A 15625-nucleotide genomic window follows, 5' to 3' on the forward strand; every position below is an offset into this window, starting at 1 on the left:
TACTTTGTGTGTGTGCGTGTGTGTGTCCCTGCCGCCCCCTGCTGGAGGGGATGAGCCCTACTCTGTGTGTGTGTGTGTGTCCCTGCCCCCCCCTGCTGGAGGGGATGAGCCCTACTCTGTGTGTGTGTGTGTGTGTGTGTGTGTGTGTCCCCCTGCCGCCCCCTGCTGGAGGGGATGAGCCCTACTCTGTGTGTGTGTGTGTGTGTGTGTGTGTGTGTCCCTGCCGCCCCCTGCTGGAGGGGATGAGCCCTGCTCTGTGTGCATGTGTGTGTCCCTGCCGCCCCCTGCTGGAGGGGATGGGCCCTGCTCTGTGTGCGTGTGTGTGTGTGTGTGTGTGTCGTTGCCGCCCCCTGCTGGAGGGGATGAGCCCTGCTCTGTGTGCGTGTGTGTGTCCCTGCCGCCCCCTGCTGGAGGGGATGGGCCCTGTTCTGTGTGCGTGTGTGTGTCCCTGCCGCCCCCTGCTGGAGGGGATGGGCCCTGCTCTGTGTGCGTGTGTGTGTCCCTGCCGCCCCCTGCTGGAGGGGATGGGCCCTGCTCTGTGTGCGTGTGTGTGTCCCTGCCGCCCCCTGCTGGAGGGGATGAGCCCTGCTGTGTGTGTGTGTGTGTGTCCCTGCCGCCCCCTGCTGGAGGGGATGAGCCCTACTCTGTGTGTGTGTGTGTGTGTCCCTGTCACCCCCTGCTGGAGGGGATGAGCCCTACTCTGTGTGTGTGTGTGTGTGTGTGTGCGCGCGTGTGTGTCCCTGCCGCCCCCTGCTGGAGGGGATGAGCCCTACTCTGTGTGTGTGTGTGTGTGTGTGTGTCCCTGCCGCCCCCTGCTGGAGGGGATGAGCCCTACTCTGTGTGTGTGTGTGTGTCCCTGCCGCCCCCTGCTGGAGGGGATGGGCCCTGCTCTGTGTGCGTGTGTGTGTCCCTGCCGCCCCCTGCTGGAGGGGATGGGCCCTGCTCTGTGTGCGTGTGTGTGTCCCTGCCGCCCCCTGCTGGAGGGGATGAGCCCTGCTGTGTGTGTGTGTGTGTGTGTGTGTGTGTGTGTGTGTCCCCCTGCTGGAGGGGATGAGCCCTACTCTGTGTGTGTGTGTGTCCCTGCTGCCCCCTGCTGGAGGGGATGGGTCCTGCTCTGTGTGTGTGTGTGTCCCTGCCGCCCCCTGCTGGAGGGGATGAGCCCTACTCTGTGTGTGTGTGTGTCCCTGCCGCCCCCTGCTGGAGGGGATGGGCCGTGCTCTGTGTGTGTGTGTGTGTCCCTGTCACCCCCTGCTGGAGGGGATGAGCCCTGCTGTGTGTGTGTGTGTGTGTGTCCCCCTGCTGGAGGGGATGAGCCCTACTCTGTGTGTGTGTGTGTCCCTGCCGCCCCCTGCTGGAGTGGATGGGTCCTGCTCTGTGTGTGTGTGTGTCCCTGCCGCCCCCTGCTGGAGGGGATGAGCCCTACTCTGTGTGTGTGTGTGTGTCCCTGTCACCCCCTGCTGGAGGGGATGAGCCCTACTCTGTGTGTGTGTGTGTCCCTGCCGCCCCCTGCTGGAGGGGATGGGCCGTGCTCTGTGTGTGTGTGTGTGTGTGTGTGTGTGTCCCTGTCACCCCCTGCTGGAGGGGATGGGCCCTGCTGTGTGTGTGTGAGTGTGTCCCTGCTGGAGGGGATGGGCCCTGCTGTGTGTGTGTCCCTGCCGCCCCCTGCCGGAGGGGATGGGCCCTGCTCTGTGTGTGTGACACCACAACACACTTGCCCTCCTTTTCCAGACGCTCACTAGCCCATCCAAGCTCTTCCCACGTGGCCCGCTCCGCACTGGCTTGCACCTGCCCGCGCCCTGGGCTGTCCAGCTGCCGATCCCGGCCGGGCGGCGCTGTGAGGGCATTACCAGCGTGTTCCCCAGCCCGTGGCAGCCGATCCCGGCTCGGTGGCGTTGGCTGCTTTGCCAGAAGGCTGGGCGGACCGATGGGGCGCTGAGGGCTGGGCAGGGCAGAATGGGGCCGCCCGCAGGGCTGGTGAATCAGGTGTTACACCGGCATGACGCTGCCCCTTGGCACGTTGCCATGCGACTGGCAGGGCCTGGTTCGGGGTGCAGGAGAGGACGGGACACAGTGCCACGGGGGGCTCGGGGCTGGGAGATGGCGGGGGGACAGGACGTGTCTCGGTGCCAGGGGTCTCTGGGCAGAGGCTGGGATACAGCGCCAGGTGCCTGGGTACCGATGATGGTGTAGTCAGTCCGGGGCTGCGGGTGGGTGGGGAGCTTCCCCACGCATGGCTGTGGGCTGCGCCCGGGCCCCTGGCTCCCTGGCGCCATCGCTCTCCTCCGCTGCTGCCCGCCCACGGCTGCTTTCGCTCCCGCCGGTGCCCAGGTGCTGTTTTGAGTCAGGGCTGCCTGCGCGCGCCCCGGCAGGAAGTGGTTTGGGGGCCGGCTCCCTGGCACGAGACCTGGTGGGGGGAAGGGCAGGGGCGCTGCAGCTCCGGGGCCCACGGCAGTGACGTTCCCCCCCTCTCCACCCGCAGGAAATCCTGCCCCGCGTCCGCCCAATCTGTGCCAGAGGCCCCTGTGCTAGAGAATCCCCGGTGTCAGGGGTCTCGCCAGCAGGGGGCGCCCCGGCACCAACGGGGGGTCCGGCCACTGCTGAAAGTGGGGTGTTGGCTATGGATCGTTACGGGGATGTGGGTGCAGGGAGGTGGGTCCAGCCAGGCCCTCCCTCTCCCAGGGGCAGCCGGCGGGTCTGGACCGGGCCACGCCGTGCCCTGAGCTCCCTCCCTCTTGTCCACCAGCCTCGGCCACCTTTGAGGATTTCCGGATACGTCCGCACGCCCTGAACGTGCATTCGTACCGCGCCCCGGCCTTCTGCGACCACTGCGGGGAAATGCTCTTTGGCCTGGTGCGCCAGGGCCTCAAGTGTGATGGTATGGAGCCCAGGGGGAGGGTGTGGGGGTGTCTCCCCATCTGAGCCCAGGGGGCTGGCGGCTCAGGAGAGGAGGGGTGGGGAATGAGACACGGGGCCTTTCCCCTCTAGGCGATGCCGGCTCTGATCTGGCCCCAGGACTGGGGCCTGGCTGGCGCAGGTCGGGGGTGGGGAGTGGCCGTTCGGTGACCCTTGTGTGTAATGAGTTGGGGGGGGTCTCAGCCCAGTTTGAAGAGGGTCCCACTGCACAAACCAGCCGGTGAGAAACAACCCACAAAGCCCCACGGATTGAGCAGCCTTCTGCCCCCGGGGGGGAGATCTCTCTAGGGTGGGGGCTGGCATCGCTCTTCCACCCCCCAGGTCACCTCTGCCTGGCTTGGGGGGTTGGGGGGCAGGGTGCCTGGCGTTGGGGACATTCTGCTTTCGACCTTGGTGGCTCCGGCACGTGGCTGTGACCCCCTTGCCACGTGCCCTGTCCGAGCCCTAGGACACAGCCAGAGACGGAGTCACTTAGCGTGTAGGAAATTAACTGATTTAATGCTTAACTCAGGCTCTGAGCTGTCCTGTTAAACCAGCGTCCCAGACGGATCCACGCTGGGGCCTGCCCCACTCCTTAGGCTGGGACCGCTGCCCAGAGCCATGCCCTCCCGTCCGTCTGTCTGTCTTACACTTAGATCATAGGCTCTGTGGGGGAGGACTGCCTTGGTCTTCGGACAGCACCATGGGACCCCGATCCCGCTGTGGGGCCCTAATCCCATACTGGGCCTCCCCTGCCCCCGGGCCCTCCCGCCGCCCGTCTGGTCGGAAACGTGACGCAGGCGGCTCCTCCGTGTGTTGCAGGTTGTGGCCTGAACTATCACAAACGCTGTGCCTTCAACATCCCCAACAACTGCAGCGGGGCCCGCAAACGCCGCCTCTCGGCCACCTCGCTGGCCACCGCGCAGTCCCTGCGGCTCGCCACCTCCGAGTCGCTGCCCTGCGCCCCCGACGAGCTGGTAAGAGCCCCCGCTGGGTAGGGGCGAGGACCGCCCGGCCCTGCATCGCGGGCCAACCCCTGAGATGGCGCTGGCCGCGCGCCGTGGCCACCTGAGCTGTGTGTCTTGTCCCCTATACTGCCCGGCTCAGCGAGATTCTTCTCAGGCTGGAGGGGCAGGGTCTGGGTGCTGGGGAAGGGAGCGGTCTGGCGTCCATCCTCACTGCTGCTGGGTAGTTTAGAGCTGTGGCTAGCCGTGACCAAGGATCGTGCCCCAGAAGAGTGGGGGTGGGGGTGGATGGGCAGCCCCTGGGTGTCACCCTGGGTGACACCCTGGGTGTCACAAGTTCAGGTTTCAATGTACTGGGTCCCCAGCTGGAAGTCCCACCCCCCCGTCCCTGAGGGAGCTAACTTCCCCACCCCCGCCCCATGGCAGCGCTAACTGGCCCCCTCCGCGGCTGCTGCAGCACTGGGTTGGCCATGGAACGTGACCCCCCTTCCCCCCCTCATTCCCGCCATGTCCCGTACCCCCCTCCCCTGCAGAGCCGGAGCTCCATGGAGACCTTGCCCCGCCGGCTCACCAGCACCTCCTACATTGGGCGCCCCATCGAGCTGGACAAGCTGTTCCTGTCCAAGGTCAAGGTGCCCCACACCTTCCTCATCCACTCGTACACCCGCCCCACCGTCTGCCAGTTCTGCAAGAAGTTGCTCAAGGGGCTCTTCCGCCAGGGCCTGCAGTGCAAAGGTGACCGGGGGGGGGAGGGAGGTGGGGGGGTCAGGTGGGACTCCTTCTCCAAGAAGGGCCAAGGTAGGGAAATGAGAGGGGAGCACTGGGTGCACATGGCCGGTGGAACTCCCTGCCACTGGAGGGTCCAGCTGGATGTAAGAAGGGGCTGGATATTTCTATGGGAAAGGGCTTCCACTCTCACACTTCAGCGCCTGGGATGAGTGTCAGAGGGGACAGGAAAGAGATTCTCCCCACCCGCTCTGCACCCACCCCTAAAAGGGAGGAGTGAATGCGCTTTCCTTTGAAGGTTTCTTAATTGGCTACTGCTGAGAGGTGGGGCACCAGGCTAGATGGGCCCCTGGGTCTGATCTGGGGTGACAGGGAAGGGGGCGGGATACTGGGCTAGATGGGCCCAAGGGTCTGATCTCGGGTGGGAGGGAGGCCAGGATACTGGCTATATAACAGAAATGGCTTCACCCAGCTCTGAAATTATTCTTATTTATTAGGTGTATTACGGTAGCGCCAAGGGGCTCCCGTCATAGACCAGGACCCCCTTGCGACAGGCACTGTACAGGCAGCTACTTCTGGGGTGGGACGTGGCAGCTGTCTGACAGAGAACAGCAACAGCATACAACAGTGGGGGGATGGGAAGTGGAGGAGAAGCCCTCACCTGCAGGAGGGGCAGGAATGGATACGGCTGGTGGCGTTTGCCTGGGACCCTGGGGCTCACAGCCTGACTGGTGCAGGGTGTCAGAGGGGGGTGGGGTGTCTGCACTTTGGGAAGGGGGTCAGGATGGTTGAGAGACGGGGCTGGAGACCCCCAAGCTGGCACCCCCCTGACGCTCTCCTCTCTTTCAGACTGCAAGTTTAACTGCCACAAACGCTGTGCCACCCGGGTGCCCAATGACTGTCTGGGCGAGACGCTCTTCAACGGCGGGGGTGAGTGGCAGCCGTGCGTGGGTGGAGGGGGTGGTGGGACGCTGCCTTGGGACTACTGCCCAGGGGGCTGGCGAGGGGGACGGGACTGGGGATCCAGCCCTAGCCCTGGCTCATACAGCCTGTGGTCTGGACGATGAGTCTCCCTCGGCCCCTGCCCGCTCAGGGGCTGGGTGCGGGTGCAGAGAGGATGGGGCAGGTGGGCTGGCCCGGCTGAGCTCCCAGAATGGCAGGGTCCTGTGGGTCAGTTCTGGGCACCCCGGTTTCACACCCTGGCACTGGCAGGGCCCCCCTCCCTGGTGCTGATCCCACGGGCTCTGGTGCTGTCCCCCAGACGTGCCCATGGAAGACGCCAGCGACCTCAGCGATGCTGACAAGAACTCGCTGATGGACGAATCGGACGACTCGGGCATCATCCCCGGCTCCCACTCGGAGAATGAGCTCCACGGAGGGGACGACCCCGATGACGACGCCAGCAAATCCCAGGGGTACAGCCCTGCCCCCAAAATCTCCCCTGCCCTGCCCCTCCCTCCCCAGCATCCTGGGTCAGGGCCAGAGGCCCCCTGGCTTCAGGCTACCACCAGCTAGCAGCTGCGTTTCCTGGTACGGGGAGCCAATATCCCCTGACTGCTTCACCTCTGGGTCTGGGGGACCTTCCCTGGGATTTCCTGTCCCCCCTCCAGCTCTGATGACCCTCAGTCCTGACCCACAGCCCCCACCTACCCCAGCCCTGGCCTCCCCCTGGTTCCCACAGCTCTACCGATGCTCCTCAGTCTCAACCCGCAGCCCCCTCCCAGCTGTCCCAGTTCCGGGTTCCCCCACCCACAGATCTGGTGATGCCCCTCAGTGCTGACCCGCAGCCCTCCCCATCCCCGTTATCTCAGCCCTGAGGTTCCCTGCCCCCCTCCCCACCCCCCGCAGCTCACTTGTCCGGTTGCTCTCCCCTCAGCTCCATGGGCTACATCCCGCTGATGCGGGTGGTGCAGTCGGTGCGGCACACAACCCGGAGATCCAGCACAGCGCTGAAGGAAGGCTGGGTGGTTCACTATAGCAGCAAAGACACCCTGGTGAGCGGGGCCGGTTCCTCTGGGGAAGCCAGGCTCAAGAGCTGGCTGCAATGGGACACTAAATTGTATTATACTGCACCGTCAGTAGGTGGTGCTGTGTGTAAAATACCCCATTTAAGCTAACCTTGGCAGTACCTGATGGACGCAGCCGGGGTGGGTAAGTGAGCTCCACAGCCAGGCCAGTTCTGGGACAGGAGCATGAGGAGGTGCCAGGAGTGGGACTAAGAACAGAAACAGAAGAAACAGCAGCCACAGTTGCAGACAGAAAGAACAAAAGTTGCAGGATCTCATCAACATGCCCCTCTGCAGCGCCCCACAGAACTTTATTTTTGACAAACCTTCACACTGGACAGACTGGAAAAAAGATTTTGCAAGATCTCGCATTGCTGCCAGTCAGAGAGATGACGATGAAAAGGTTCTGGCTGTGTTTGTTGCATACTTTATACCTCAAAGAAAGAGCATGTTTCCACCGGAGAATTCAAGAACCAGGGGGAAATGCTGAAAGTTTAAGAGCTCTGCATGCATTGGCTGAAAACTGTGTTTCTGGGAATGCAAAACATGAAAATATCAAAGACAGGCTTGTTGTTGGGTTAACAGATAATAATCTTTCACAGCAGCTATGATTGAGGAGAGATTTAACCCTAGCCACAGATATCCAGAGAGCAGAACAGTCAGAATTAGTCACACATCAGAACAAAAGGCAGGAGCAACTTGAAAAACCTAAAAGTAGCTTTGGCTTGTTTACACTACCAACATATGTCAGTAAATCTATGTTGCTCAGGGGTGTGGAAAATCCACACCCCGCCCGAAGCAGTTATACCAACTAACCCCTGGTATAGACAGCGCTATGTTGACAAGAGGGCTTCTCCCGTCGACATAGCTATGGCCCTCGTGAACATGGATTAACTACACTGACGTAGTGTAGTAGCGGGTTCACTGAAGTGCTACTCTGCAGCGTTTTAAGAATAGACCTGCCCTTCGAAGCTATAAACAGACACTTGAGAGTTAAATGTCATTATCATAAACCCCTGAGGCAAGGAGAGAGAACTAGGCTAAGAGGGACAAATTCCAGCTGCCGTGCCCAACATGTGGAAAAAGTCATATCCAGCTAGAGGCGCATGGTGTAATAATTGCACCAAATATGGACATTTTGCAGCTGTTTGCTGCACCAAAGCAGTCAGGGAGTTGACTTGTATTACAGACAATCAAGAAACATGGCTTCTGGGATCTATCACTGGTGATGATGTAGAGCCTGCCTGGAGAGTGAAATTAAATACTCATGGCAAGACTATTGACTTTAAATTGACTCAGGATCTGACGTCACAGTCATCTCAGAAGGGACTTACAATCACCTTCTACTTCTCCCAGAGCTGAAGTCACCTGACGCAGCTCTGACTAGCCCTGGAGGGATCTGAACTGCAGGGGCCAGTTCACCACAGAAACAACTTACAGAGACAAAAGCTTTGCCTTCAGAGTGGGATCAAAGACCCAGTCGCAGCGTGGCAGCCATGATGGGCCTAGCGAGGAGGGTGGAAGAACTCAACAGAGGATTTGATGATACACTTAAAGTCGTCCTGGTTAATGTTGTTTCGTTGTTACGTGGCTGATCAATTAGGGAACAGGCTCGTTTAAAGTTGCACAGTGCTCCCTTATAACGTTGTTTGGCAGCCTCCTGCTTTGTCCACTGCTTGCAGGAAGAGCAGCCCGTTGCAGCGAGCTGGTGGGGGCTTGGAACCAGGGTGGGCCGGCAGCCCCGCATCAGCTCCCCGCTCCCCTAAGTTCCCCGTGCATCAGCTGCCCGGCAGGCTATCAATTGCCTGCAGTTCAGCTGTCACTCCCCCGACTGCCATGTGCTGCTCCTGCCCTCTGCCTTGGAGCTGCTCCCCGAGCCTTCTGTTGCTGTGCAGGTGTGGGGGGATAAAAGGGGGGGCTAATGTCCGGGTGTCCCCTCCCCCCTGCTCCTGTCCCCCGCTTTCCCCATCTCAATAGAGCGGGGGGCGGGGGGGACACGTCAGGGCTCAGGACGGAGGGAGCTTGCTGGCAGCAGCTGCTGTCTCAACTTGCTGATCTACTTAAAAATGCAATGCACTTAGAGTGGGGTCAGTGTACTTAAAGGGGCAACGCGCATCTCTCTCTCACACACAGGGTGTGTCTCTGTCTCTGTCTGCCATGCTGTCTCCCCTTCCTCCGTTTGTGCTGCCTTGTAGTGTGTGAGGCCACATTAACAACAATGTGTTAACCCTGGAGGGCTCAGCCGAATGCTAGTTCATCATTTAGCAATAAGGCATTCCCTGGGAAATATCCCACCCTCTTCCACCCTCTGGCTTCACCACCTCAACCGAGCTTCACAATCATCATTGCTGTGTACAGTATTAAATTGTTTGTTTAAAACTTATGCTGTGTTTGTATGTGTGTGTGTGCGTGTTTATATAATGTAGTCTTTGGTGAACAAAATTTCCCTGGAACCTAAACCCCCCTATTTACATTAATTCTTTTGGGGAAATTGGATTTGCTTAACATCATTTTGCTTAAAGTCGCGTTTTTCAGGAACGTAACTACAACGCTAAGCGAGGAGTTACTGTACTGGGCTTTTGAAAGGCGATCCAGTACAAATCAATGTAAGAGACAATGCTGAGCCACACAGTGTACAGACACCTCTACCAGACAGAGCAGGGAAGAGATTAGCTGCAGATTTATGTAAATTCAGAGGATAGCAGTTTGTGGTTGTTGTGGGCTGTTTTTCCAGGTATAGAGAGATAACGTACTTGAAAGACGGAACATGTTGCATTGTTATCGAGAAACTGACATGCCCGTTCGCTCCCTTTGGCGTTCAGAATAACCAGCGGTGGACAACGAACCACAAAGCACCACCGCAGAATTTAAGTTATTCCGCACAAAATATGGTTTTGATCATATTCCCAGCAGCCCACATTACCCACAAGCGATGGAGAGGCTGAGAGAGCTGGACAGACAGCCAAGGAAATCCTACTGCAGGACGATCCATTCCTCGCTCTTCTGCGTTACAGATCAACACCAACAACGGCTACTGGATCCAGTCCAGCACAACTCCTGATGGGAAGACAACTCAGAGCTACTGTTCCGACTTTGGAAAATACACACATACACAGAATCTCCGAAGTGCCCCGTCATGAGGAGAGTAGCCAAATCGCATAAAAAGGCTAAAAGAGCTCACAAACACTTTTATAACAGACGTCACTCAGTTAGAGAACTGCCCGCTCCAGAACCTGGTGAGCGTGTTCATGTCCAGTTGGGTAGAGAAGAAGGATGGACGCCTCCAGCTGCCATAAAGAAAAAGAATTCAGCGCCCAGGTCATACGTGATCGAGACCGACAGTGGAGATGTCAGCAGAAACCGTCGACATTGATAGTTTGTTCCTCAGCAAGAGCAAACTCTGCCGATGGCGGCTGCAGGACAAGAAGACGACTCCTCGAGGTTTCCAAATTGACCACGGTCCGTCGTTGAAACGGCCGGCCAGCCAGGTGGCCGAGTCGTTCCGCGTTCGGGTCGTGTAACTAGAAAACCAGCAGGGTTCAGAGAGATGTGACAGACTGAGCTGCCGTGAACGGCACAGACAGCATGACGGTGTGAATAGCGTACATGGTAGGAAGGGAGATGGAATGGGGTGTTAAACCATATTAGACTGTTGAGCGACTAGCTGTGTGTAACGTACTTTAGTTAAGCGAATCTTGGCTGGTTCAGGACCATGATGCCGGCCTGGGGTAGAGGTGGACTGAGGGGGCCCCAACTCCCCCTGCCCCCTTCCTCCCCCGCCTGCAAGCTGGGCTGTGACCATCTGCCCAGGGCAGAGCCGCCAGCCCCACGCAGTAGACACCCACATGGGAACTAAGTTCATTTCTTTCCTCTCCCCAGAGGAAGCGTCATTACTGGCGGCTGGACTGCAAGTGCATCACGCTCTTCCAGAACAACACCTCCAGCCGTTACTACAAGGTAAGCCCTCTTTGCCCTGCATGGGGCTTGGCCTCTGTGGGACCTGCCTGGTATGGGAGTCACAGGGGAAGAGCAACCCATCAGAGCCTACCTAGCCCGTCCCCTACAGCCTGTTCCCCCCCACCCCCCGGGGGTGCAGGAATTGTCCCTGTTCCCCTAGCAGAGATGGAGATGCCCCCTCAGGGCCCACTGAGCCCAACCCCACCCAAGGCAGAGTCATCCCCTACTGTGTGTTCCTCCTAGAGAGGTGGGGGGATTGTCCCTGTCGGACTACCCCAGGGTTTGTCGGTTTCAGTGTCCCCAGCCCTTCCCTTGGGGAGATGTTTCCCCAGCCTGGCTGATCAGGTTCTCCGGCTCCTCCACTGAGAGTTTCAAGCTGTCAATCCCGGCGAACCGTCCCTGTGTGTTGTCACCACACCCTTTGTGTCAGAGGCCCCACACTGATGACTCAGGCTGCTCAAAAATCTTTGGACAAAAAAGCCCTTTTTCCATCAAAAGACATTTTTGGCACCAAAAAAATAAAAGTTTAATTATTGAGGGTTGTTTTTTTTTTAATGGAAATTCTCTGCAAAAAGACACCCGCTTTCTTCTGTTGTTGGAGTGAGGTCGAATTCCCGCTGCCTCTTGAGTTCCCCTGCCCCTTCGTTTTCTTCCCCTTGGGAAAAGTTGGTGGGACGTGAGAGTGTGTGCTGGGGGGGGGGAAGCTGGGGGAGAGGGGGGCGTCCACTCTTTTCCTGCTTTCCACTTGAAAAGTTTTGGGGGAAAATATTTCAAAAGTCTGAATTTCTCTCAATTTTTTAAACATTTGACGAAAATATTTCCCTTATTTCCCACTGTCGGGAAAAAAAAAGGAAAGAACTCTGTTTTTTGTTTTAAAAAAATAGCGTGTGTGTGTGTGTGTGTGAGAGAGAGAGAGAGAGAGAGAGAGAGAAAATGAGGGAAATAAATGGAGGGGATCCCTGAAAGTTTGGAGGGAAATCAAAGGGCTCAGAAGCCAGGCTGGGCTGAGCTACTCTGCATTTCGCCCCTGAGCCTGTGAGTGGGTTCCCCTTGCAGGAAATCCCGCTGTCTGAGATCCTGGCGGTGGAACCAGCCCAGACCTCTGCCCTGGTGCCGCCGGGCGGCAACCCCCACTGCTTCGAGATCGTCACGGCCAACGCCACGTACTGCGTGGGGGAGGACTGCGCCCCCACCCCGTCCACCGCCAGCCAGCAGCAGAGCGGGGTCGGGCTGGAAGTGGCCATGGCCTGGGAGAGTGCAATACGCCAGGCCCTCATGCCTGTCATCCTGCAGGATGCTCCCAATCCTCAGGGACAGGCCCCCCACAGTGAGTGAGAGCCCCGGGGCCTGGAATGGGCTCTGGGGCAGCGGGGAGAGTGCCCCCTACCCTGCTCCCTGCAGCACAGCGCCCCCAGCACCGGGGTGGGTCACTGGGGCCAGCGCTGACTGCGAGGGGAGAGCGCCCCCTACCGAGCCCACACCCTGATCCCTGCAGCACAGCGCCTCCTAGTGCCTAACCCTCTCCCTGCAGCGCTCTAGGTGTCTCCCATCCGAGCGCAGGCTGGTCCCTGTTTGGATCAGCCGGGAGTCCAGCCCGAAGCACCAGCATCCTGTCAGACCCTGCTGGGCCTAGCCAGGCAGCGTCCCAAGTGGGGGAGGTGATTGTCCTGCAGGGGGTGATGCTGATCTCACCGGGGGGGCACCCAGACGGTCCTGGGGATGGAGCTTAGCGTCCGCATGGCTGGGAGGAGCTCAGTCCTCAGATGCTGCAGCTAGGGTTAGGGGCTGGGACGGGGGCGGGGACTTGACACGCCTTCCCCCATGTAGGATTTCATGCCCTGGACACAATATGCGGTGGGGAGGGGAATACTGATTTGGCTCAGGCCAGGCCTGTCTGGTGCCAGCTCCTAATCAAAGGCCCCTTTTCCCTTCCCAGGGCAGGCATCGCTCCGGATCTCCGTGTCCAACAGCCAGATCCAGGAGAACGTGGTGAGTAGAGGCCCCGCCCCTCTCTTTCTGCCCTGCCCCTTCTCTGTGTTTGTCCAGACCCAAGAGAACGTGGTGAGTAGGGGTTCCACAACCCCCGCCCCTCAGCTCTCTGTCTGTATATAAAGAGTGGAAAAATGAACCAACGGCTAAGGAGGAGCACAAAGGAATAGCATGAGCATGTAGGGACAAAACCAGAAAGGCTAAGGCACAAAATGAGCTACATTTAGCAAGCGACATAAAAGGCAATAAGAAGAGGTTGTATGGTTAGCTAAGGAGCAAGAGAAAGGTGAAGGAAAGTGGAGGTCCTCTGCTTAGCAGGGAAGGAGAGCTAAAAACGGGCGACCTCAGGAAGGTGGAGGTGCTTATGCCTCTTCTGCTTCAGTGGCCTCTGAAAAGGTTAATTTGTGACCCGGTATGTAACACAATTAATGGTAACGACAAAAGGGAAGGAGTGCAAGCTAAAATAGGGGAAAAAAACAGGTTAAATAAGGTAGATCTATTCGAGCCATCAGATGAAACTCACCTGAGAGTACTTAAGGAGCTAGCTGAAGCAAAATCTCGGAACTGTTGACAATTATCTTCGAGAACTCCTGGAGCATGTCAAAGGCTTTGTGAAAGTCCAAGGACACTATATCCACCGAATCATTCTTGTCCACATGCTTATTGACCACCTCAAAAAATTCTAATAGATTGGTGAGACATGATTTCCCTTTACAAAAGCCATGTTGACTCTTCCCCAACATATCATGTTCATCTGTATGTCTGATAATTCTGCTTTTTACTCTAGTTTCAACCAATTTGCCTGGTCCTGAAGTTAGACTTAACTGGCTTGTAATTTCCTCTGCAGCCTTCTTAAAAGATTGGGGTCCCATTAGCTCTCTGCCAGTCATCTGGAGAGGCTGATTTAAGCAATAGGTTACCTACCATAGTTAGTAGTTCGGCAATTTCATATTTGAGTCCCTTCAAAACTCTTGGTCCTGGTGACTTATTACTGTTTAATGTATCAGTTTGTTCTGAAACCAAATCTATTGACACCTCAATCTGGGACCCGCCTGTCTCTATGCTCCCCCCTGTATGTGTTGGACATCCTGCCCCCCAACCCTGGATGGGCTGACTTGACCCTTTTCCTTGTGCCATTGCAGGACATAGCCACAGTTTACCAGATCTTCCCGGACGAAGTCCTGGGCTCAGGGCAGTTTGGAGTTGTCTATGGAGGTGGGTTCGGGGGGAAGGCGGGATGCAGGGCCTGCCACTGAGAACCTCTGGGGTGGGGTGCGGTGGGTGTTTGTACAGGGATCGCTCACCCGGCAGTGTACTGAGATGCAGCTGCTTCTGGGGTGGAGCGCGGGCGGGGGCTGTTTAGTGGCTGCACAGGGATGCTGCAGACTAGTTCAGAAGGAAAATGGAAGAAAACTCCCGTGTCCAACCCTATTTTGGGTAGGGGAGACTAGCTGGCTTTGGGGGTGGGGAATGGGACATGGGGCCTTTCACCTCTAGGGGGCGCTGGGTCCAATCTACCCCCAGGGTGGGGGACTGGCAGGGTCAGGGGGTGGGCAATGGGACACAGGGCATCTCCCCTCCAGGAGGTGTTGGCTCCCCTGGGACGAGGACCCTAATGCCTCTGTTCTGGCCCCCACCAGGGAAGCACCGTAAATCGGGCCGGGACGTGGCAGTGAAGGTGATCGACAAGCTACGTTTCCCCACGAAGCAGGAGAGCCAGCTGCGCAACGAGGTGGCCATCCTGCAGGTGAGAGGGGGATGGACAGACAGACAGCGACGCCGCTCGGCTCCTCGCTCCCCCGCCCTGGAGAGAGCACACCCTTCCCCCCTGTGGGGCCCGCTTCAGGTGCCCCGGGCTTGGCTGGCTTAGGGGCACTTCTGAGAGCTGGTCCTGAGGTTGCTGCTCTCTGCAGCGAGTTGCATAGGTCTCAGCTCAGGTCCCAGCAGGGCAGGGAAACACCGGTTGAGCCAACCGCTCTGGGGCGGCTGTGCCGGCCGAGGCAGCGCATGGGGCTGGGGTTTGCCTGGAGCTGGGTGGCTCATGGGGGTCACCAGATCCAAAGGGGGGTGGGGCTGGTGGGCAGGTGGATTCCCTGCCCCCAGCCCCGCTTTTCTCTCTCCTCTCCCCGGCCCCCAGAGCCTCCGCCATGCAGGCATAGTGAACCTGGAGTGCATGTTCGAGACGCCCGAGAAGGTGTTTGTGGTGATGGAGAAGCTCCACGGGGACATGCTGGAGATGATCCTGTCCTCGGAGAAGGGCCGGCTGCCCGAGAGGCTCACCAAATTCCTCATCACCCAGGTGAGACCCTCCCCCCCACGCCCCCACCCCGAGCTGCCCCAGCACCGTGGCTTGTCCCTGGGGCTGCTGGATGGGGGAGTTCACCAGGACAGGCCGGGGGCATGTGGCTGTCTGTCCTGGCTGGAGGGGACCGGCCTTGCGCTGTGTGTCCGTCTGGCTGGCAGGGACCGGCCCTGCGCTGCTTGTCTGTCTGGAGGCGACTGGCCCTGCGCTGCGTGTCCGTCTGGCTGGCGGGGCTGAGCTCTGCTCGGGGGGTGTCCCTGCTGCCCTCTGGGATGGCCCAGCCCAGCCTGGTCCCTCAGCTCCTCCCTGGAGTGGGGTGCAGGGGGAGCAGGCAGCGCCCCTCCCTCCCCTCCAGCTGGCGGGGGCAGACCTCCCCTGCCCCAGGCTGCTCTCTCCCCCGTATGCCCCCGCCAGCCCCTGGGGGAGACCCCTCTGCTGGGCGGACGAGGGGAAAGGGCCCCTGTAAGCTCTTGGGGCAGCCCTGGCGATGTCTGACCTGCCCCATCCCGGCAGATCCTGGTGGCCCTGCGGCACCTCCACTTCAAGAACATCGTCCACTGTGACCTGAAACCCGAGAACGTGCTTCTGGCCTCCGCGGAGCCCTTCCCCCAGGTGAGACCCCTCCCCCAGGTAGACCTCTCCCCCAGGTTGGATTGCCCTGCCACCCTCCACAGGGACCAGGTGTGAGTGTCCCACCCCTGTGTGCCGGGACCCCCCCTCCCCCAGGTGAGACCCCTCCCTCGGAGACCCCTTCCCCCAGATGAGGCCCCTCCCGCCCCCCCTCGAGG

The 15625-nt window shown here is 59.1% G+C and overlaps 1 protein-coding gene across 2 annotated transcripts in view; it reads left to right on the plus strand.

The window, feature by feature from the left end:
• Positions 1–15625, plus strand: part of PRKD2 (protein kinase D2) — a 30839-nt gene that overhangs the window by 13143 nt on the left and 2071 nt on the right. Inside the window, exons 3-15 of one of the 2 annotated variants that reach the window (XM_073321462.2) lie at positions 2744–2875; positions 3715–3869; positions 4391–4592; positions 5433–5513; positions 5845–5998; positions 6460–6577; positions 10469–10546; positions 11603–11873; positions 12483–12535; positions 13678–13750; positions 14176–14282; positions 14673–14834; positions 15351–15449. In XM_073321462.2, coding sequence (XP_073177563.1) covers positions 2744–2875; positions 3715–3869; positions 4391–4592; positions 5433–5513; positions 5845–5998; positions 6460–6577; positions 10469–10546; positions 11603–11873; positions 12483–12535; positions 13678–13750; positions 14176–14282; positions 14673–14834; positions 15351–15449 — 1685 coding nt within the window. The remainder of the gene's footprint in view (positions 1–2743; positions 2876–3714; positions 3870–4390; positions 4593–5432; positions 5514–5844; positions 5999–6459; positions 6578–10468; positions 10547–11602; positions 11874–12482; positions 12536–13677; positions 13751–14175; positions 14283–14672; positions 14835–15350; positions 15450–15625) is intronic. The other variant, XM_073321463.2, reaches the window with a different exon arrangement.

The sequence above is a fragment of the Lepidochelys kempii genome, chromosome 23 (genome assembly GCF_965140285.1).
Source record: "Lepidochelys kempii isolate rLepKem1 chromosome 23, rLepKem1.hap1, whole genome shotgun sequence".
Classification (NCBI taxonomy): Eukaryota; Metazoa; Chordata; order Testudines; family Cheloniidae; genus Lepidochelys; species Lepidochelys kempii.